Here is a 23,832-nt window from a genome sequence, read left to right on the forward strand (position 1 = left end):
CGCCCTCGTCACATCTGAACCCAATAACACCACCGCCCTCGTCACATCTGATCCCCAATAACACCACCGCCCTCGTCACATCTGATCCCCAATAACACCACCGCCCTCGTCACATCTGATCCCCAATAACACCACCGCCCTCGTCACATCTGATCCCAATAACACCACCGCCCTGTCACATCTGATCGCAATAACACCACCGCCCTCGTCACATCTGATCGCAATAACACCACACCCCCGTCACATCTGATCGCAATAACACCACCGCCCTCGTCACATCTGATCCCCAATAACACCACCGCCCTCGTCACATCTGACCCCCAATAACACCCCCGTCACATCTGACCCCCAATAACATCACACCACCAGTCACATCTGACCCCCAATAACATCACACCCCCGTCACATCTGACCCCCAATAACACCCCCCGTCACATCTGACCGCCAATAACACCACACACCCCATCACATCCGACCCCCAATAACACCACACCCCATCACATCTGACCCCCAATAACACCACCCCCCTCGTCACATCTGATCGCAATAACACCACCGCCCTCGTCACATCTGATCCCAATAACACCACCGTCACATCTGATCCCAATAACACCACACCCCCGTCACATCTGATCCCAATAACACCCCCGTCACATCTGATCCCAATAACACCCCCGTCACATCTGATCCCAATAACACCACACCCCCGTCACATCTGATCCCAATAACACCCCCGTCACATCTGATCCCAATAACACCCCCGTCACATCTGACCGCCAATAACACCACACACCCCATCACATCCGACCACCAATAACACCACACCCCATCAGATCTGACCCCCAATAACACCACCGCCCTCGTCACATCTGATCCCAATAACACCACACCCCCGTCACATCTGATCCCCAATAACACCACCGCCCTCGTCACATCTGATCCCAATAACACCACCGCCCTCGTCACATCTGATCCCAATAACACCACCGCCCTTGTCACATCTGATCCCCAATAACACCACCGCCCTCGTCACATCTGATCCCAATAACACCACCGCCCTCGTCACATCTGATCCGCAATAACACCACCGCCCTCGTCACATCTGACCCCCAATAACACCACACCCCCGTCACATCTGACCCCCAATAACACCACAGCCCCATCACATCTGATCCCAATAACACCACCGCCCTCGTCACATCTGATTGCAATAACACCACCGCCCTCGTCACATCTGATCCCAATAACACCACCGCCCTCGTCACATCTGATTGCAATAACACCACCGCCCTCGTCACATCTGATCCCCAATAACACCACCGCCCTCGTCACATCTGATCCCCAATAACACCACCGCCAACGTCACATCTGAACCCAATAACACCACCGCCCTCGTCACATCTGATCCCCAATAACACCACAGCCCCATCACATCTGATCCCCAATAACACCACCGCCCTCGTCAAATCTGACCCCCAATAACACCACACCCCCGTCACATCTGACCCCCAATAACACCATCCCCCTCGTCACATCGGATCGCAATAACACCACCGCCCTCGTCACATCTGATCGCAATAACACCACCCCCCGTCACATCTGATCGCAATAAAACCACCGCCCTCGTCACATCTGATCCCCAATAACACCACCGCCACATCTGACCCCCAATAACATCACACCACCAGTCACATCTGACCCCCCAATAACATCACCCCCCCGTCACATCTGACCCCCAATAACACCCTCCGTCACATCTGACCGCCAATAACACCACACACCCCATCACATCCGACCCCCAATAACACCACACCCCATCACATCTGACCCCCAATAACACCACCCCCTCGTCACATCTGATCGCAATAACACCACCGCCCTCGTCACATCTGATCCCAATAACACCACCGTCACATCTGATCCCAATAACACCACCGTCACATCTGATCCCAATAACACCACACCCCCGTCACATCTGATCCCAATAACACCCCCGTCAAATCTGATCCCAATAACACCCCCGTCACATCTGATCCCAATAACACCACACCCCGGTCACATCTGATCCCAATAACACCCCCGTCACATCTGATCCCAATAACACCCCCGTCACATCTGACCGCCAATAACACCACACACCCCCATCACATCCGACCCCCAATAACACCACACCCCGTCACATCTGACCGCCAATAACACCACACACCCCATCACATCCGACCCCCAATAACACCACACCCCATCACATCTGACCCCCAATAACACCACCGCCCTCGTCACATCTGATCCCAATAACACCACACCCCCGTCACATCTGATCCCCAATAACACCACCGCCCTCGTCACATCTGATCCCAATAACACCACCGCCCTCATCACATCTGATTGCAATAACACCATCGCCCTCGTCACATCTGATCCCAATAACACCACCGCCCTCGTCACATCTGATTGCAATAACACCACCGCCCTCGTCACATCTGATTGCAATAACACCACCGCCCTCGTCACATCTGAACCCAATAACACCACCGCCCTCGTCACATCTGATCCCCAATAACACCACCGCCCTCGTCACATCTGATCCCAATAACACCACACCCCCCATCACATCTGATCCCAATAACACCACCGCCCTCGTCACATCTGATCCCCAATAACACCACACCCCCGTCACATCTGATCCCAATAACACCACCGCCCTCGTCACATCTGACCCCCAATAACACCACACCCCGTCACATCTGATCCCCAATAACACCACCGCCCTCGTCACATCTGATCCCCAATAACACCACCGCCCTCGTCACATCTGATCCCCAATAACACCACCGCCCTCGTCACATCTGATCCCCAATAACACCACCGCCCTCGTCACATCTGACCCCCAATAACACCACACCCCCGTCACATCTGACCCCCAATAACACCACAGCCCCATCACATCTGATCCCAATAACACCACCGCCCTCGTCACATCGGATCGCAATAACACCACCGCCCTCGTCACATCTGATCCCAATAACACCACCGCCCTCGTCACATCTGATTGCAATAACACCACCGCCCTCGTCACATCTGATCGCAATAACACCACCGCCCTCGTCACATCTGATCCCAATAACACCACCGCACTCGTCACATCTGATCCCCAATAACACCACCGCCCTCGTCACATCTGATTGCAATAACACCACCGCCCTTGTCACATCTGATCCACAATAACACCACCGCCCTCGTCCCATCTGATCCCCAATAACACCACCGCCCTCGTCACATCTGATCCCCAATAACACCACCGCCCTCGTCACATCTGATTGCAATAACACCACCGCCCTCGTCACATCTGATCACAATAACACCACCGCCCTCGTCACATCTGATTGCAATAACACCACCGCCCTCCTCGTCACATCTGATCCCCAATAACACCACCGCCCTCGTCACATCTGATCCCCAATAACACCACCGCCCTCGTCACATCTGATCGCAATAACACCACCGCCCTCGTCACATCTGATCGCAATAACACCACCGCCCCCGTCACATCTGATCGCAATAACACCACCGCCCTCGTCACATCTGATCCCCAATAACACCACCGCCCTCGTCACATCTGACCCCCAATAACACCCCCGTCACATCTGACCCCCAATAACATCACACCACCAGTCACATCTGACCCCCAATAACATCACACCCCCATCACATCTGACCCCCAATAACACCCCCCGTCACATCTGACCGCCAATAACACCACACACCCCATCACATCCGACCCCCAATAACACCACACCCCATCACATCTGACCCCCAATAACACCACCCCCCTCGTCACATCTGATCGCAATAACACCACCGCCCTCGTCACATCTGATCCCAATAACACCACCGTCACATCTGATCCCAATAACACCACCGCCCTCGTCACATCTGATCCCAATAACACCACCGTCACATCTGATCCCAATAACACCCCCGTCACATCTGATCCCAATAACACCCCCGTCACATCTGATCCCAATAACACCACACCCCCGTCACATCTGATCCCAATAACACCCCCGTCACATCTGACCGCCAATAACACCACACACCCCATCACATTCGACCCCCAATAACACCACACCCCATCAGATCTGACCCCCAATAACACCACCGCCCTCGTCACATCTGATCCCAATAACACCACACCCCCATCACATCTGATCCCCAATAACACCACCGCCCTCGTCACATCTGATCCCAATAACACCACCGCCCTCGTCACATCTGATCCCAATAACACCACCGCCCTCGTCACATCTGATCCCCAATAACACCACCGCCCTCGTCAAATCTGACCCCCAATAACACCACACCCCCGTCACATCTGACCCCCAATAACACCACACACCCCATCACATCCGACCCCCAATAACACCACACCCCATCACATCTGACCCCCAATAACACCATCCCCCTCGTCACATCTGATTGCAATAACACCACCGCCCTCGTCACATCTGATCGCAATAACACCACCCCCGTCACTTCTGATCGCAATAAAACCACCGCCCTCGTCACATCTGATCGCAATAACACCACCGCCCTCGTCACATCTGATCGCAATAACACCACCCCCGTCACTTCTGATCGCAATAAAACCACCGCCCTCGTCACATCTGATCGCAATAACACCACCGCACTCGTCACATCTGATCCCCAATAACACCACCGCCCTCGTCACATCTGACCCCCAATAACACCCCCGTCACATCTGACCCCCAATAACATCACACCACCAGTCACATCTGACCCCCAATAACATCACCCCCCCGTCACATCTGACCCCCAATAACACCCCCCGTCACATCTGACCGCCAATAACACCACACACCCCATCACATCCGACCCCCAATAGCACCACACCCCATCACATCTGACCCCCAATAACACCACCCCCTCGTCACATCTGATCGCAATAACACCACCGCCCTCGTCACATCTGATCCCAATAACACCACCGTCACATCTGATCCCAATAACACCACACCCCCGTCACATCTGATCCCAATAACACCCCCGTCACATCTGATCCCAATAACACCCCCGTCAAATCTGATCCCAATAACACCCCCGTCACATCTGATCCCAATAACACCACACCCCCGTCACATCTGATCCCAATAACACCCCCGTCACATCTGATCCCAATAACACCCCCGTCACATCTGACCGCCAATAACACCACACACCCCATCACATCCGACCCCCAATAACACCACACCCCATCACATCTGACCCCCAATAACACCACCGCCCTCGTCACATCTGATCCCAATAACACCACAACCCCGTCACATCTGATCCCCAATAACACCACCGCCCTCGTCACATCTGATCCCAATAACACCACCGCCCCCGTCACATCTGATCCCCAATAACACCACCGCCCTCGTCACATCTGATCCCCAATAACACCACCGCCCTCGTCACATCTGATCCCAATAACACCACCGCCCTCGTCACATCTGATCCCCAATAACACCACCGCCCTCGTCACATCTGATCCCCAATAACACCACCGCCCTCGTCACATCTGATTGCAATAACACCATCGCCCTCGTCACATCTGATCCCAATAACACCACCGCCCTCGTCACATCTGATCCCAATAACACCACCGCCCTCGTCACATCTGATCCCCAATAACACCACCGCCCTCGTCACATCTGATCGCAATAACACCACCGCCCTCGTCACATCTGATTGCAATAACACCATCGCCCTCGTCACATCTGATCCCAATAACACCACCGCCCTCGTCACATCTGACCCCCAATAACACCACCGCCCTCGTCACATCTGATCCCCAATAACACCCCCGCCCTCGTCACATCTGATCCCCAATAACACCACCGCCCTCTTCACATCTGATCCCCAATAACACCACAGCCTCATCACATCTGATCCCCAATAACACCACCGCCCTCGTCACATCTGATTGCAATAACACCACCGCCCTCGTCACATCTGATCGCAATAACACCACCCCCCCGTCACATCTGATCGCAATAACACCACCGCCCTCGTCACATCTGATCCCAATAACACCACCGCCCTCGTCACATCTGACCCCCAATAACACCCCCGTCACATCTGACCCCCAATAACATCACACCCCCGTCACATCTGACCCCCAATAACACCCCCCATCACATCTGACCGCCAATAACACCACACACCCCATCACATCTGACCCCCAATAACACCACACCCCATCACATCTGACCCCCAATAACACCACCCCCTCGTCACATCTGAACGCAATAACACCACCGTCACATCTGATCCCAATAACACCACACCCCCGTCACATCTGATCCCAATAACACCCCCGTCACATCTGATCCCAATAACACCCCCGTCACATCTGATCCCAATAACACCACACCCCCGTCACATCTGATCCCAATAACACCCCCGTCACATCTGATCCCAATAACACCCCCGTCACATCTGACCGCCAATAACACCACACACCCCATCACATCCGACCCCCAATAACACCACACCCCATAACATCTGACCCCCAATAACACCATCGCCCCCGTCACATCTGATCCCCAATAACACCACCGCCCTCGTCACATCTGATCCCAATAACACCACCGCCCTCGTCACATCTGATTGCAATAACACCACCGCCCTCGTCACATCTGATCCCAATAACACCACCGCCCTCGTCACATCTGATCCCCAATAACACCACCGCCCTCGTCACATCTGATCCCCAATAACACCACCGCCCTCGTTACATCTGATCCCCAATAACACCACCGCCCTCGTCACATCTGATCCCCAATAACACCACCGCCCTCGTCACATCTGACCCCCAATAACACCACACCCCCGTCACATCTGATCCCAATAACACCACCGCCCTCGTCACATCTGATCCCCAATAACACCACCGCCCTCGTCACATCTGACCCCCAATAACACCACAACCCCATCACATCTGATCCCAATAACACCACACCCCCGTCACATCTGATCCCAATAACAACCCCGTCACATCTGATCCCAATAACACCCCCGTCACATCTGACCGCCAATAACACCACACACCCCATCACATCCGACCCCCAATAACACCACACCCCATCACATCTGACCCCCAATAACACCACCGCCCTCGTCACATCTGATCCCAATAACACCACACCCCCGTCACATCTGATCCCCAATAACACCACCGCCCTCGTCACATCTGACCCCCAATAACACCACCGCCCTCGTCACATCTGATCCCAATAACACCCCCGCCCTCGTCACATCTGATCCCCAATAACACCCCCGTCACATCTGATCCCCAATAACACCACCGCCCTCGTCACATCTGATCCCCAATAACACCACCGCCCTCGTCACATCTGACCCCCAATAACACCACCGCCCTCATCACATCTGATCCCAATAACACCACACCCCCGTCACATCTGACCCCCAATAACACCACCGCCCTCGTCACATCTGACCCCCAATAACACCACCGCCCTCGTCACATCTGATTGCAATAACACCACCGCCCTCGTCACATCTGATTGCAATAACACCACCGCCCCATCACATCTGACCCCCAATAACACCACAGCCCCATCACATCTGATCCCAATAACACCACCGCCCTCGTCACATCTGACCGTCAATAACACCACCGCCCTCGTCACATCTGATCCCAATAACACCACCGCCCTCGTCACATCTGACCCCCAATAACACCACCACCCTCGTCACATCTGACCCCCCAATAACACCACCGCCCTCGTCACATCTGACCCCCAATAACACCACCGCCCTCGTCACATCTGATCCCCAATAACACCACACCCCCGTCACATCTGACCCCCAATAACACCACCGCCCTCGTCACATCTGATCCCAATAACACCACCGCCCCATCACATCTGATCCCCAATAACACCACCGCCCCATCACATCTGATCCCCAATAACACCACCGCCCTCGTCACATCTGATCCCAATAACACCACCGCCCTGTCACATCTGATCCCCAATAACACCACCGCCCTCGTCACATCTGATCCCCAATAACACCACCGCCCTCGTCACATCTGACCCCAATAACATCACAACCCCGTCACATCTGACCCCCAATAACACCCCCCGTCACATCTGACCGCCAATAACACCACACACCCCATCACATCCGACCCCCAATAACACCAAACCCCATCACATCTGACCCCCAATAACACCACCCCCTCGTCACATCTGATCACAATAACACCACTGCCCTCATCACATCTGATCCCAATAACACCCCCGTCACATCTGATCCCAATAACACCACCCCCGTCACATCTGATCCCAATAACACCCCCGTCACATCTGATTGCAATAACACCACCGCCCTCGTCACATCTGATCCCCAATAACACCACCGCCCTCGTCACATCTGATCCCCAATAACACCCCCGTCACATCTGATCCCCAATAACACCACCGCCCTCGTCACATCTGATCCCCAATAACACCACCGCCCTCGTCACATCTGACCCCCAATAACACCACCGCCCTCATCACATCTGATCCCAATAACACCACACCCCCGTCACATCTGACCCCCAATAACACCACCGCCCTCGTCACATCTGACCCCCAATAACACCACCGCCCTCGTCACATCTGATTGCAATAACACCACCGCCCTCGTCACATCTGATTGCAATAACACCACCGCCCCATCACATCTGACCCCCAATAACACCACAGCCCCATCACATCTGATCCCAATAACACCACCGCCCTCGTCACATCTGACCGTCAATAACACCACCGCCCTCGTCACATCTGATCCCAATAACACCACCGCCCTCGTCACATCTGACCCCCAATAACACCACCACCCTCGTCACATCTGACCCCCCAATAACACCACCGCCCTCGTCACATCTGACCCCCAATAACACCACCGCCCTCGTCACATCTGATCCCCAATAACACCACACCCCCGTCACATCTGACCCCCAATAACACCACCGCCCTCGTCACATCTGATCCCAATAACACCACCGCCCCATCACATCTGATCCCCAATAACACCACCGCCCCATCACATCTGATCCCCAATAACACCACCGCCCTCGTCACATCTGATCCCAATAACACCACCGCCCTGTCACATCTGATCCCCAATAACACCACCGCCCTCGTCACATCTGATCCCCAATAACACCACCGCCCTCGTCACATCTGACCCCAATAACATCACAACCCCGTCACATCTGACCCCCAATAACACCCCCCGTCACATCTGACCGCCAATAACACCACACACCCCATCACATCCGACCCCCAATAACACCAAACCCCATCACATCTGACCCCCAATAACACCACCCCCTCGTCACATCTGATCACAATAACACCACTGCCCTCATCACATCTGATCCCAATAACACCCCCGTCACATCTGATCCCAATAACACCACCCCCGTCACATCTGATCCCAATAACACCCCCGTCACATCTGATTGCAATAACACCACCGCCCTCGTCACATCTGATCCCCAATAACACCACCGCCCTCGTCACATCTGATCCCCAATAACACCACCGCCCTCGTCACATCTGATCCCCAATAACACCACCGCCCTCGTCACATCTGACCCCCAATAACACCACACCCCCGTCACATCTGACCCCCAATAACACCACACCCCCATCACATCTGATCCCAATAACACCACCGCCCTCGTCACATCTGATTGCAATAACACCACCGACCTCGTCACATCTGATCCCAATAACACCACCGCCCTCGTCACATCTGATCCCCAATAACACCACCGCCCTCGTCACATCTGATCCCCAATAACACCACCGCCCTCGTCACATCTGACCCCCAATAACACCACCGCCCTCGTCACATCTGATTGCAATAACACCACCGCCCTCGTCACATCTGACCCCCAATAACACCACCGCCCTCGTCACATCTGATTGCAATAACACCACCGCCCTCGTCACATCTGATCGCAATAACACCACCGCCCTCATCACATCTGATCGCAATAACACCACCGCCCTCGTCACATCTGATCGCAATAACACCACCGCCCCCGTCACATCTGATCGCAATAACACCACCGCCCTCGTCACATCTGATTGCAATAACACCACCGCCCTCGTCACATCTGATCGCAATAACACCACCGCCCTCGTCACATCTGACCCCCAATAACACCACCGCCCTCGTCACATCTGATCGCAATAACACCACCGCCCTCGTCACATCTGATCCCCAATAACACCACCGCCCTCGTCACATCTGACCCCCAATAACACCCCCGTCACATCTGACCCCCAATAACACCACACCCCCGTCACATCTGACCCCCAATAACACCACCGCCCTCGTCACATCTGATTGCAATAACACCACCGCCCTCGTCACATCTGATCGCAATAACACCACACCCCCGTCACATCTGATCGCAATAACACCACCGCCCTCGTCACATCTGATCCCCAATAACACCACCGCCCTCGTCACATCTGACCCCCAATAACACCCCCGTCACATCTGACCCCCAATAACATCACACCACCAGTCACATCTGACCCCCAATAACATCACACCCCCGTCACATCTGATCCCCAATAACACCCCCCGTCACATCTGACCCCCAATAACACCACACACCCCATCACATCCGACCCCCAATAACACCACACCTCATCACATCTGACCCCTAATAACACCACCGCCCTCGTCACATCTGATCGCAATAACACCACCCCCGTCACATCTGATCCCAATAACACCACCCCCGTCACATCTGATCGCAATAACACCACACCCCCGACACATCTGATCCCCAATAACACCACCGCCCTCGTCACATCTGATCCCCAATAACACCACTGCCCTCGTCACATCTGACCCCCAATAACACCACACCCCCGTCACATCTGACCCCCAATAACACCACACCCCCGTCACATCTGATCGCAATAACACCCCTGTCACATCTGATCCCAATAACACCACCCCCGTCACATCTGATCCCAATAACACCCCCGTCACATCTGATCCCAATAACACCCCCGTCACATCTGATCCCAATAACCCCACACCCCCGTCACATCTGATCCCCAATAACACCACCGCCCTCGTCACATCTGATCGCAATAACACCACCGCCCTCGTCACATCTGATCGCAATAACACCACCGCCCTCGTCACATCTGATCGCAATAACACCACCGCCCTCGTCACATCTGATCGCAATAACACCACCGCCCTCATCACATCTGACCCCCAATAACACAACCGCCCTCGTCACATCTGACCCCCAATAACACCACACCCCCGTCACATCTGATCGCAATAACACCATCGCCCCCGTCACATCTGATCGCAATAACACCACCGCCCTCGTCACATCTGATCCCCAATAACATCAACGCCCTCGTCACATCTGAGCCCCAATAACACCACCCCCGTCACATCTGACCCCCAATAACACCACCCCCCGTCACATCTGATCGCAATAACACCACCCCGTCACATCTGACCCTCAATAACATCACACCCCCGTCACATCTGACCCCCAATAACACCACCCGTCACATCTGACCGCCAATAACACCACCGCCCTCGTCACATCTGATCCCAATAACACCACACCCCATCACATCTGACCGCCAATAACACCACACCCCCGTCACATCTGATCCCAATAACCCCACACCCCCGTCACATCTGATCCCCAATAACACCACCGCCCTCGTCACATCTGATCGCAATAACACCACACCCCATCACATCTGACCGCCAATAACACCACACCCCCGTCACATCTGATCCCAATAACCCCACACCCCCGTCACATCTGACCGCCAATAACACCACCGCCCTCGTCACATCTGATCCCAATAACCCCACACCCCCGTCACATCTGATCCCCAATAACACCACCGCCCTCGTCACATCTGATCGCAATAACACCACCCCCTGTCACATCTGACCCCCAATAACACCATCGCCCTCGTCACATCTGATCCCAATAACACCACCGCCCTCGTCACATCTGATCGCAATAACACCACCGCCCTCGTCACATCTGATCGCAATAACACCACCGCCCTCGTCACATCTGATCCCAATAACACCCCCGCCCTCGTCACATCTGATCCCAATAACACCACCGCCCGTCACATCTGATCCCCAATAACACCACCGCCCTCGTCACATCTGATCGCAATAACACCACCGCCCTCGTCACATCTGATCCCCAATAACACCACCGCCCTCGTCACATCTGATCCCCAATAACACCACCGCCCTCGTCACATCTGATCCCCAATAACACCACCGCCCTCGTCACATCTGATCGCAATAACACCACCGCCCTCATCACATCTGACCCCCAATAACACCACCGCCCTCGTCACATCTGATTGCAATAACACCACCGCCCTCGTCACATCTGACCCCCAATAACACCACACCCCCGTCACATCTGATCGCAATAACACCATCGCCCCCGTCACATCTGATCGCAATAACACCACCGCCCTTGTCACATCTGAGCCCCAATAACACCACCCCCCGTCACATCTGACCCCCAATAACACCACCCCCCGTCACATCTGATCGCAATAACACCACCCCGTCACATCTGACCCCCAATAACATCACACCACCAGTCACATCTGACCCCCAATAACATCACACCCCCATCACATCTGACCCCCAATAACACCACCCGTCACATCTGACCGCCAATAACACCACACACCCCATCACATCCGACCCCCAATAACACCACCGCCCTCGTCACATCTGACCCCCAATAACACCACCACCCTCGTCACATCTGACCCCCAATAACACCACCGCCCTCGTCACATCTGACCCCCAATAACACCACCGCCCTCGTCACATCTGATCCCCAATAACACCACCGCCCTCGTCACATCTGACCCCCAATAACACCAAACCCCCGTCACATCTGACCCCCAATAACACCAAACCCCCGTCACATCTGATCGCAATAACACCACCCCCGTCACATCTGATCGCAATAACACCACCCCCGTCACATCTGATCCCAATAACACCACCCACGTCACATCTGATCGCAATAACACCACTGCCCTCGTCACATCTGACCCCCAATAACACCACCGCCCTCGTCACATCTGATCCCCAATAACATCACACCCCCGTCACATCTGATCGCAATAACACCCTCGTCACATCTGACCCCCAATAACATCACACCACCAGTCACATCTGACCCCCAATAACATCACACTCCCGTCACATCTGACCCCCAATAACACCACACTCCGTCACATCTGACCCCCAATAACATCACACCACCCGTCACATATGACCCCCAATAACATCACACCCCCGTCACATCTGACCCCCAGTAACATCACACCCCTGTCACATCTGACCCCCAATAACACCCCCGTCACATCTGACCCCCAATAACACCCCCGTCACATCTGACCCCCCCAATAACACCCCCGTCACATCTGACCCCCAATAACACCACCCCCGTCACATCTGATCGCAATAACACCACCCCCGTCACATCTGACCCGCAATAACACCACCCCCATCACATCTGACCCCCAATAACACCACCCCCGTCACATCTGACCCCCAATAACAACACCCCCGTCACATCTGATCGCAATAACACCACCCCGTCACATCTGACCCGCAATAACACCACCCCCATCACATCTGACCCCCAATAACACCACCCCCGTCACATCTGACCCCCAATAACACCCCCGTCACATCTGACCCCCAATAACACCCCCGTCACATCTGACCCCCCCAATAACACCCCCGTCACATCTGACCCCCAATAACACCACCCCCGTCACATCTGATCGCAATAACACCACCCCCGTCACATCTGACCCGCAATAACACCACCCCCATCACATCTGACCCCCAATAACACCACCCCCGTCACATCTGACCCCCAATAACAACACCCCCGTCACATCTGATCGCAATAACACCACCCCCGTCACATCTGACCCGCAATAACACCACCCCCATCACATCTGACCCCCAATAACACCACCCCCGTCACATCTGACCCCCAATAACACCCCCATCACATCTGACCCCCAATAACACCACCCCCGTCACATCTGACCCCCAATAACACCCCCATCACATCTGACCCCCAATAACACCACCCCCGTCACATCTGACCCCCCCAATAACACCCCCGTCACATCTGACCCCCCCAATATCACCACCCCGTCACATCTGACCCCCAATAACACCACCCCCGTCACATCTGACCCCCAATAACACCACCCCCGTCACATCTGACCCCCAATAACACCACCCCGTCACATCTGACCCCCAATAACACCACCCCCGTCACATCTGACCCCCAATAACAACACCCCCGTCACATCTGACCCCCAATAACAACAGCCCCGTCACATCTGACCCCCAATAACACCCCCCGTCACATCTGACCCCCAATAACACCTTCCCCCTCGTCACATCTGACCCCCCAATAACACCACCGCCCTCGTCACATCTGACCCCCAATAACACCACCCCCGTCACATCTGACCCCCAATAACACCACCCCCGTCACATCTGACCCCCAATAACACCACCGCCCTCGTCACATCTGACCCCCAATAACACCACCCCCGTCACATCTGACCCCCAATAACACCACCCCCGTCACATCTGACCCCCAATAACACCACCGCCCTCGTCACATCTGACCCCCAATAACACCACCCCCGTCACATCTGACCCCCAATAACACCACCCCCGTCACATCTGACCCCCAATAACACCACCCCCGTCACATCTGACCCCCAATAACACCACCGCCCTCGTCACATCTGACCCCCAATAACACCACCCCCGTCACATCTGATCGCAATAACATCTCAAAAAGTGATGAACACTGACCATGGAGCTGCGGGGGTCTTCTGCACACTTACCGCTATCTCCACCACCGCCTCGTGTTTGCTGAACCTGTAGATGATGACGTACGCCGACACCCCCGCCACGCAGAAGATCCGACTCTCCGGACACCAGGACATCATCTGGACGGCGAAGGGGTCGTCTTCAGACGCGTCCACCGCCGCCTTCTGCTTCTCAAACACCTTGGAGGTCTTCATCTTGTACAACATCTGGAGGCCGGCTGCAAAACAGGAGACCACGTGTGGACCGGGAAGGGATCTCTACCACTCTACAGGGATCAGTGCTGGAATCACGGACTACGGCACCGGCATGTGCGGCCAATAATACCGGAGAATCCCAACAGAAAGAGATGTATATCTCCAAATTACAGGGGGCAATACTGGAGAGGTCACAGTTACTAGAGGAGACCACAGGGGGCAGTATTGTAGAGATCACAGTTACTAGAGGAGACCACAGGGGGCAGTATTGGAGAGATCATAGTTACTAGAGGAGACCACAGGGGGCAGGATTGTAGAGATCACAGTTACTAGAGGAGACCACAGGGGGGCAGTATTGGAGAGATCACAGTTACTAGGGGAGACCACAGGGGGCAGTATTGTAGAGATCACAGTTACTAGTGGAGACCACAGGGGCAGTATTGTAGAGATCACAGTTACTAGAGGAGACCACAGGGGGCAGTATTGGAGAGATCACAGTTACTAGAGGAGACCACAGGGGGCAGTATTGGAGAGATCAGTTACTAGAGGAGACCACAGGGGGCAGTATTGGAGAGATAACAGTTACTAGAGGAGACCACAGGGTGCAGTATTGGAGAGATAACAGTTACTAGAGGAGACCACAGGGGGCAGTATTGGAGAGATAACAGTTACTAGAGGAGACCACAGGGGGCAGTATTGTAGAGGTCAGTTACTAGAGGAGACCACAGGGGGCAGTATTGGAGAGATCACAGTTACTAGAGGAGACCACAGGGGGCAGTATTGTAGAGGTCACAGTTACTAGAGGAGACCACAGGGGGCAGTATTGGAGAGATCACACTTACTAGTGGAGACCACAGGGGGCAGTATTGTAGAGATCACAGTTACTAGAGGAGATCACAGGGGGGCAGTATTGTAGAGATCACAGTTACTAGTGGAGACCACAGGGGGCAGTATTGTAGAGATCACAGTTACTAGAGGAGACCACAGGGGGCAGTATTGGAGAGATCACAGTTACTAGAGGAGACCACAGGGGGCAGTATTGTAGAGGTCACAGTTACTAGAGGAGACCACAGGGGGCAGTATTGGAGAGATCACACTTACTAGAGGAGACCACAGGGGGCAGTATTGGAGAGATCAGTTACTAGAGGAGACCACAGGGGGCAGTATTGTAGAGATCACAGTTACTAGAGGAGACCACAGGGGGCAGTATTGTAGAGATCACAGTTACTAGAGGAGACCACAGGGGGCAGTATTGTAGAGGTCACAGTTTCTAGAGGAGACCACAGGGGGCAGTATTGGAGGGGTCACAGTTACTGGAGGAGACCACAGGGGGCAGTATTGGAGGGGTCACAGTTACTAGAGGAGACCACAGGGGACAGTATTGGAGGGGTCACAGTTACTAGAGGAGACCACAGGGGGCAGTATTGGAGGGGTCACAGTTACTAGTGAAGACCACAGGGGGCAGTATTGTAGAGGTCACAGTTACTAGAGGAGACCACAGGGGGCAGTATTGTAGAGATCACAGTTACTAGAGGAGACCACAGGGGGCAGTATTGTAGAGATCAGTTACTAGAGGAGACCACAGGGGGCAGTATTGTAGAGATCACAGTTACTAGAGGAGACCACAGGGGGCAGGATTGTAGAGATCACAGTTACTAGAGGAGACCACAGGGGGCAGTATTGTAGAGGTCAGTTACTAGAGGAGACCACAGGGGGCAGTATTGTAGAGATCACAGTTACTAGAGGAGACCACAGGGGGCAGTATTGTAGAGATCAGTTACTAGAGGAGACCACAGGGGGCAGTATTGTAGAGATCACAGTTACTAGAGGAGACCACAGGGGGCAGTATTGTAGAGATCACAGTTACTAGAGGAGATCACAGGGGGCAGTATTGTAGAGATCACAGTTACTAGAGGAGACCACAGGGGGCAGGATTGTAGAGATCACAGTTACTAGAGGAGACCACAGGGGGCAGTATTGTAGAGATCACAGTTACTAGAGGAGACCACAGGGGGCAGTATTGTAGAGATCACAGTTACTAGAGGAGACCACAGGCGGCAGTATTGGAGAGATCACAGTTACTAGAGGAGACCACAGGGGACAGTATTGGAGGGGTCACAGTTACTAGAGGAGACCACAGGGGGCAGTATTGGAGGGGTCACAGTTACTAGAGGAGACCACAGGGGGCAGTATTGGAGGGGTCACAGTTACTAGTGAAGACCACAGGGGGGCCGGAAGGTGAAGGAAAGAAATAAGCTTAACCCATGCTGGATTTTATCCCAACAGAGGCAGTAAGATATTCCACACTTTATCATTTTCCGGCCTTTGACGTTTTCCAGAATATGTGTTCCGCTTGTATTGTTTGAGCTGGCTAGGTGCCAACATGGTTTTATTGCTGCCCTTCGAAAGGTGACTATTGGGGCTGCCGGAAGTATTCCCTTAAGGTTTGGGTCGCTCTGAAGGATATGCCAACCGTTCTTCAAGACGTTCTTGATTTCTTGGGCAGATTTATTGTACACTGTAATAAAGTTACACTGACCCTTAAACTGTTTGTTTGGGGATTTTCTCTTGTTAACAAGGTATTCGGACTGTGTGCGCCCTTGCTCTATTGTAAGCATGTGTTTCCCAATGTTTTAGGGTGCCCCTTGGCATAAAAGCGCTTCTTTATCTTGTAGGATAAATGTGGTTTCTTCTGTACAGTTTTTTGGAATACGCTTTCGTTGACTGTAAGGTCTGTTTTTTATCCACTTGTTATAGTCCAAGTAACTGTTGGTATCTAGTGATGAGCGGCATAGGCCATATTCGAATTCGCGATATTTCGCGAATATATGGACGAATTTTTGTCATATATTTGCGAAATTCGCATATTTGTTATATTTGTTTTTTGCGCATATGCGAAAATTGAGCCCTCCCATCTTTAATGGTATAGGGAACTGTGACTAGTGCATTAACTCTGTGACTTTTTTGCCCATTGTGGTCTATGGGGATCTCACTGCATGTAAAACAGTTAGATAAGCAGGACAGAGGATGGGAGACCACCACCACGGGTCCGAGTCCTGGGGTGGGACAGAGTTTTACAGTGTCGTGGCTTAACTTTACTTTCCTGGAAACGCTGCTGAGTTGCCCATAGCAACCAATCAGATCGCTTCTTTCATTTTTCACAAGGCCTCTGCAAAATGAAAGAAGCGATCTGATTGGTTGCTATGGGCAACTCAGCTGCTTTTCCAGGAAAGGAAAGTTAAACCACAGCACTGTAACACTCTGTCCCACCCCGGGACTCAAACCTGTGGTGGTCTCCCATCCTCTGTGCTGCCAAGACGGTCCTGCTTAGTTTACTGTTTTACATGCCGTGAGATCCCCATAGACCACAGTAGGCCTATTGGTTTCAATGGGCAAAAAAATCACAGAGTTAATGCACTAGTCACAGTTCCCTATACCATGAAATAAGGGAGGACTCAATATTTGCGAATATGCGCATACATTTCCGCATATGCGCATAAAATTTTGCATATGCAAAAAAAAACGAATATTCGTAATTACGAATATATAGTGCTATATTCGTAATATTCACGAAATCACAAATATGCGATATTCGCGATTAAAATTCGAATTGCAAATATTCGCAAGCAACACTATTGGTATCGACTGTTCTAAAAAATGTGGAAGTAATGAACCTGGTTGTATCATGAGAAATGCCAAGAACTCAATCTGCATATCACTAACTGTCATGGGGAATTTAATGTCCCAGTTGTTACGATTCAGAGTTTCTAAAAGGCGGGTGACCGATTCCTCTGTGCCCTCCCAGATGAAGATGAGATGGTCTATATATTGATGATACAGCCTTATATGTTTGGTGATGTCAACATTGGACCATATAAACTCATCCTCAAATGCTCCCATAAAAAGGTTGGCATAGGAGGGGGCTCCGTTGACCCCATGGCAGTACCCTTTTTAGCTGGTGTGTTAGACCATTATATATGAAGTCATTATTCTTCAGGATTAATTCCAGTCGTTGTAACAGAAAATTCAGCTGTATGTCCAGAATTTCTGGATCATGTGCCAAAAATTTCTGTGTCGCCTTGAGCCCCAATTAATGGGAGATATTTGTGTACAGGGAAGTTACGTCACATGTTACAAGTTTCACTCCAGTGGTCCATGGTACATCATCAACAGCTCAATGAGCTGAGCTAAATCTCGAAGGTAGCTGGGTAGCTATTGTAATGTCTGTTTTGGTTATGTTCAGACATGGCCATTGGATTTAGATTGTGTCTGAACAGTTTGATGTTTCCTGGCTAGGAAATAGTTAAAGTTTTTATCCTTTCACCCAATGGCAGTGCAGGTGTGTCTAGATATCCCCAGCTCAGTCTAGGTTCTGGGCTGGTGATTGACATGCTGCTATGAAGTTGTTAGTGTAGCACTCCTAGTCTGTTTGTGCTTTAATGATACCATTTCTGCCTTAGCACGCACTTTGTATTTATCTTTTAGATGTTCTGGGCTTTTAGCCATGGTTATATAGCATGCTTATAGTAGATTTTAATCAGTTGGTTAGTTATTTGTGCCCAGTGGGAACAGTGCCCTATATTTACATCCTGTTTTGTATGTCCTTTCTGCTAGTCGCTGTTCACACTATGTGTTTTGTTACAAGACATCCCTTTTACCTTTTCATGGGACTCTGGAGGATTGAGAATTATTACAAGAGATCTCCGTGCTCCATGGCGGACTCCTGGAGATTGAGTTCTAGTATCAAGATATTCCCAGGTTACTGGAGGTTTCTGGGGGATTGAGTTTTTATTCCTGTTTGTTCCTGGAGTCTATGCTGTCTCATCCGTTTCCCAGTCTTGTGTTCTGGACCTAATTCGTTGGTTAGTTTATCTGTGTCCAGTGTGAACAGTGTTCTATATTTATATCCTGTTTGGTTGATCTGATTTTTAGAGTTTGTTAGTACATGCACTGATCATAGAGTTCATGATCAGTGAATTAGTGTTTCCTCTGTGCTTTACCATTGGTCTATAGTGTTCTCTGTGCTTACTAATTGATCTGTGTCCTCTGAACTTTATCTGTTTATGTTAGTTATCTGAGTCCAGCATTTATAGTGTTCTATGTTCCTGTAATGTTTCTGGGTAGTGACCGGCTGTGTATTATTATGCGTTTTTAAGTGAATGCACTTTAGCGCAGGGAGGGACCGGCACCTAGTTGTCGATCCATTGGTTAGGATGGATGAGCAAGTAGGCAGGGAAAGTGTTTTTAGGGTCAGTTTAGGGCTCACTCTCCCTGTCTCCCCCAGTCGATCCTGATAGCTTTGTTACGTAATCCTGTAGATACAGATCAAGGAAGTGGGCTAGATTAGTCGTGGCCGAGTTTGTACAGGAAATGATCGGCCACCCTGGTGGTTTGGTCACAGACTTTTGCATCTTTGGTATAACATAAAAATATGGTTTGCTAGGAAAAGATGGAATAAAAAATTTGGACTCCTCTTTATTAAGAATTTGATTCTCCCCGGCTTCTGAGATGACCCTGGATAATTCCTCTCTTGTAGGGAATGGATCACCTTGTGTTCATTTATAAAACTTGGCATCAGATCGGACGTTTCTCGCCTCCTCTTGGTAATATTGGTAATCCATGATTACCAGGCCTCCTCCTCTGTCCGCGGCTCTAAATATTAATTCTTGATTTTTTTTTAAGTTCCTGTAGCGCGTTCTTCTCCATCTTGGATAAGTTTGGATGCTTGTCATTTTTTCGTTTTGTAAGTTGCTACAGTTGAGATTGAACAAGGTGATAAAAGACGTTGATGAAGAGCCCCCCGTGATTGTACCAGGTAAAACGTAGAGGATCTCTTCACCGGCTGGTGTTTTGGACCTATTTGTACATCTGCATTCTCCAGTGGCTGCTGGATATCTGCTGGTATTTCGGGTTCTTGGTATTAATAATACTAAAATGTCATTTTAAAGGGGGTGCTCCGCTGCTCAGCGTTTGGAACAAACTGTTCCAAACGCTGTAGCCGGGAGCTCGTGATGTCATAACCCCACCCCCTCATGATATCACACCTTGCCCCCTCAATGCAAGTCTATGGGAGGGGGTGTGACAGCGCCACGCCCCCTCCCATAGACTTGCATTCAGGGGTCGGGGCGTAAAGTCATGAGGGGGCGGGGCTATGACATCACGAGGTCCCAGCGCTGGCTCCGGCGTTCGAAACAGTTTGTTCCAAACGCTGGGCAACGGAGAACCCCTTTAAATTGGAGACAGAATTAATAGAGAAAAAAGCTTCTAAGCTCAATAAAGATAGATTGGACTACAAAAAAGGAGTCATGGCTATGGAAAAATGCAGAGAAATATCAAAATCAGGACAACATCCACAGGGGGGAAGATACCTCGGAAGGTAATGGTGGGTAGAGCAAACACAATCAGGACACGTACAAATCCCTGTCAGTAATGAAAAAGGCTCAAGATGGGACCAGAAAACATCCTCAGATTATCATGAGAAATCAATAAATACAACAAAAAACATAACACAGAAAACAATAAGGATCAATCAACCAACAATAAACAGAGAAAGCAACATAAAACATAAACACAGAAAACAATAAGAATCAATCCACCAACAATAAACAGAAGAAGCAACAAAAAACATAAACACAGAAAACAATAAGAATCAATCCACCAACAATAAACAGAAGAAGAAACAAAAAACATAACACAGAAAACAATAAGAATCAATCCACCAACAATAAACAGAAGAAGAAACAAAAAACATAACACAGAAAACAATAAGAATCAATCCACCAACAATAAACAGAAGAAGCAATAAAAAACATAAACACAGAAAACAATAAGAATCAATCCACCAACAATAAACAGAAGAAGCAACAAAAAACAGGAAACAGAAAACAATAAGAATCAATCCACCAACAATAAACAGAAGAAGTAACAAAAAACATAACACAGAAAACAATAAGAATCAATCCACCAACAATAAACAGAAGAAGCAACAAAAAACAGGAAACAGAAAACAATAAGAATCAATCCACCAACAATAAACAGAAGAAGTAACAAAAAACATAACACAGAAAACAATAAGAATCAATCCACCAACAATAAACAGAAGTAACAAAAAACATAACACAGAAAACAATAAGAATCAATCCACCAACAATAAACAGAAGAAGAAACAAAAAACATAACACAGAAAACAATAAGAATCAATCCACCAACAATAAACAGAAGAAGCAATAAAAAACATAAACACAGAAAACAATAAGAATCAATCCACCAACAATAAACAGAAGAAGAAACAAAAAACATAAACACAGAAAACAATAAGAATCAATCCACCAACAATAAACAGAAGAAGCAACAAAAAACAGGAAACAGAAAACAATAAGAATCAATCCACCAACAATAAACAGAAGAAGTAACAAAAAACATAACACAGAAAACAATAAGAATCAATCCACCAACAATAAACAGAAGAAGCAACAAAAAACAGGAAACAGAAAACAATAAGAATCAATCCACCAACAATAAACAGAAGAAGTAACAAAAAACATAACACAGAAAACAATAAGAATCAATCCACCAACAATAAACAGAAGAAGTAACAAAAAACATAACACAGAAAACAATAAGAATCAATCCACCAACAATAAACAGAAGAAGCAACATAAAACATTAGACATGTGCAATTCGGTTCGGCACGAATGTCTAAATTAACAAATGTTACCGTTTTCGTGCATTCGGACCGATCCGAATGCACAAAAACATATTTTGAACATTCCCGAATAGCCACGATAATACAAATAGCAAAGTAACGAATACATTCGTTATTTCCCGACCATAATGCTGTAAATAACGAATGCATTCGTTATCTGTAAACGAACGTGAAGAATTCATTCTGATAACAAATATAATAAAAAGGATATAGATAGTTTGATTTTTCGGATACATTCGGTATTCGGGTACATTCGGTAAATCTTTATTCTTTTTTTGGACTTTAGCGATCCTAAAAAATTATGGAGATACCTTTTTTATAAAAATTTCGTAGGGTATCATAAAAAAATCATAATAAAAAAGATACAGTGGTGATGGAAAAAATTGTATCTAATGAAATGTATCATTTTTATTATGAAATGTTTATTCATTTTTAAACAGGGATCAATTTATGTGAGCGGGTAAAGCACTAAAAATGTAGCCGACAATAATGAAAATGTAGTGTGTGCGTGTTTTTCACTTTTTTTTAAAACATTTTTTAGGTAGTACTACTACTCCCAGCATGGAACACACTCTTCCATGATGGGAGTAGTAGTTACCTGTACTAATTGACAGATTGCAGGGGTCCCTTGCGATCATCTTGTATAATGTATAGATGCGCCGGCTGCTCTTCTATGGTCCCCTGCACTCACGTATATGTACACATATTTATATTTCCCGCAGAGCTGTGATTGGCCAGATGGTTCCAGCCAATCACAGCTCTCTGTGAGAAATAGGAATATGTGTATATATACGGCCGTGCAGGGGACCATAGAAGAGCGGCCGCCGCTTTCATACATTATACTGGAGGATCACAGCGGGCGTCAGGAGTGATACCCGCAGTGATCTTTCCTTTACTACAAGTACTAATACTCCCAACATGGAG

At 50.1% G+C, this 23,832-nt stretch overlaps 1 protein-coding gene across 1 annotated transcript in view; it reads right to left on the minus strand.

The window, feature by feature from the left end:
- The window catches only part of STXBP5L (syntaxin binding protein 5L), a 452,679-nt gene that overhangs the window by 139,420 nt on the left and 289,427 nt on the right, over positions 1-23,832 (minus strand). The window contains 1 exon segment of the mRNA XM_056554342.1: positions 15,024-15,226. Coding sequence (XP_056410317.1) covers positions 15,024-15,226 — 203 coding nt within the window.

This window comes from Hyla sarda, unplaced genomic scaffold (assembly GCF_029499605.1).
Source record: "Hyla sarda isolate aHylSar1 unplaced genomic scaffold, aHylSar1.hap1 scaffold_68, whole genome shotgun sequence".
Classification (NCBI taxonomy): Eukaryota; Metazoa; Chordata; class Amphibia; order Anura; family Hylidae; genus Hyla; species Hyla sarda.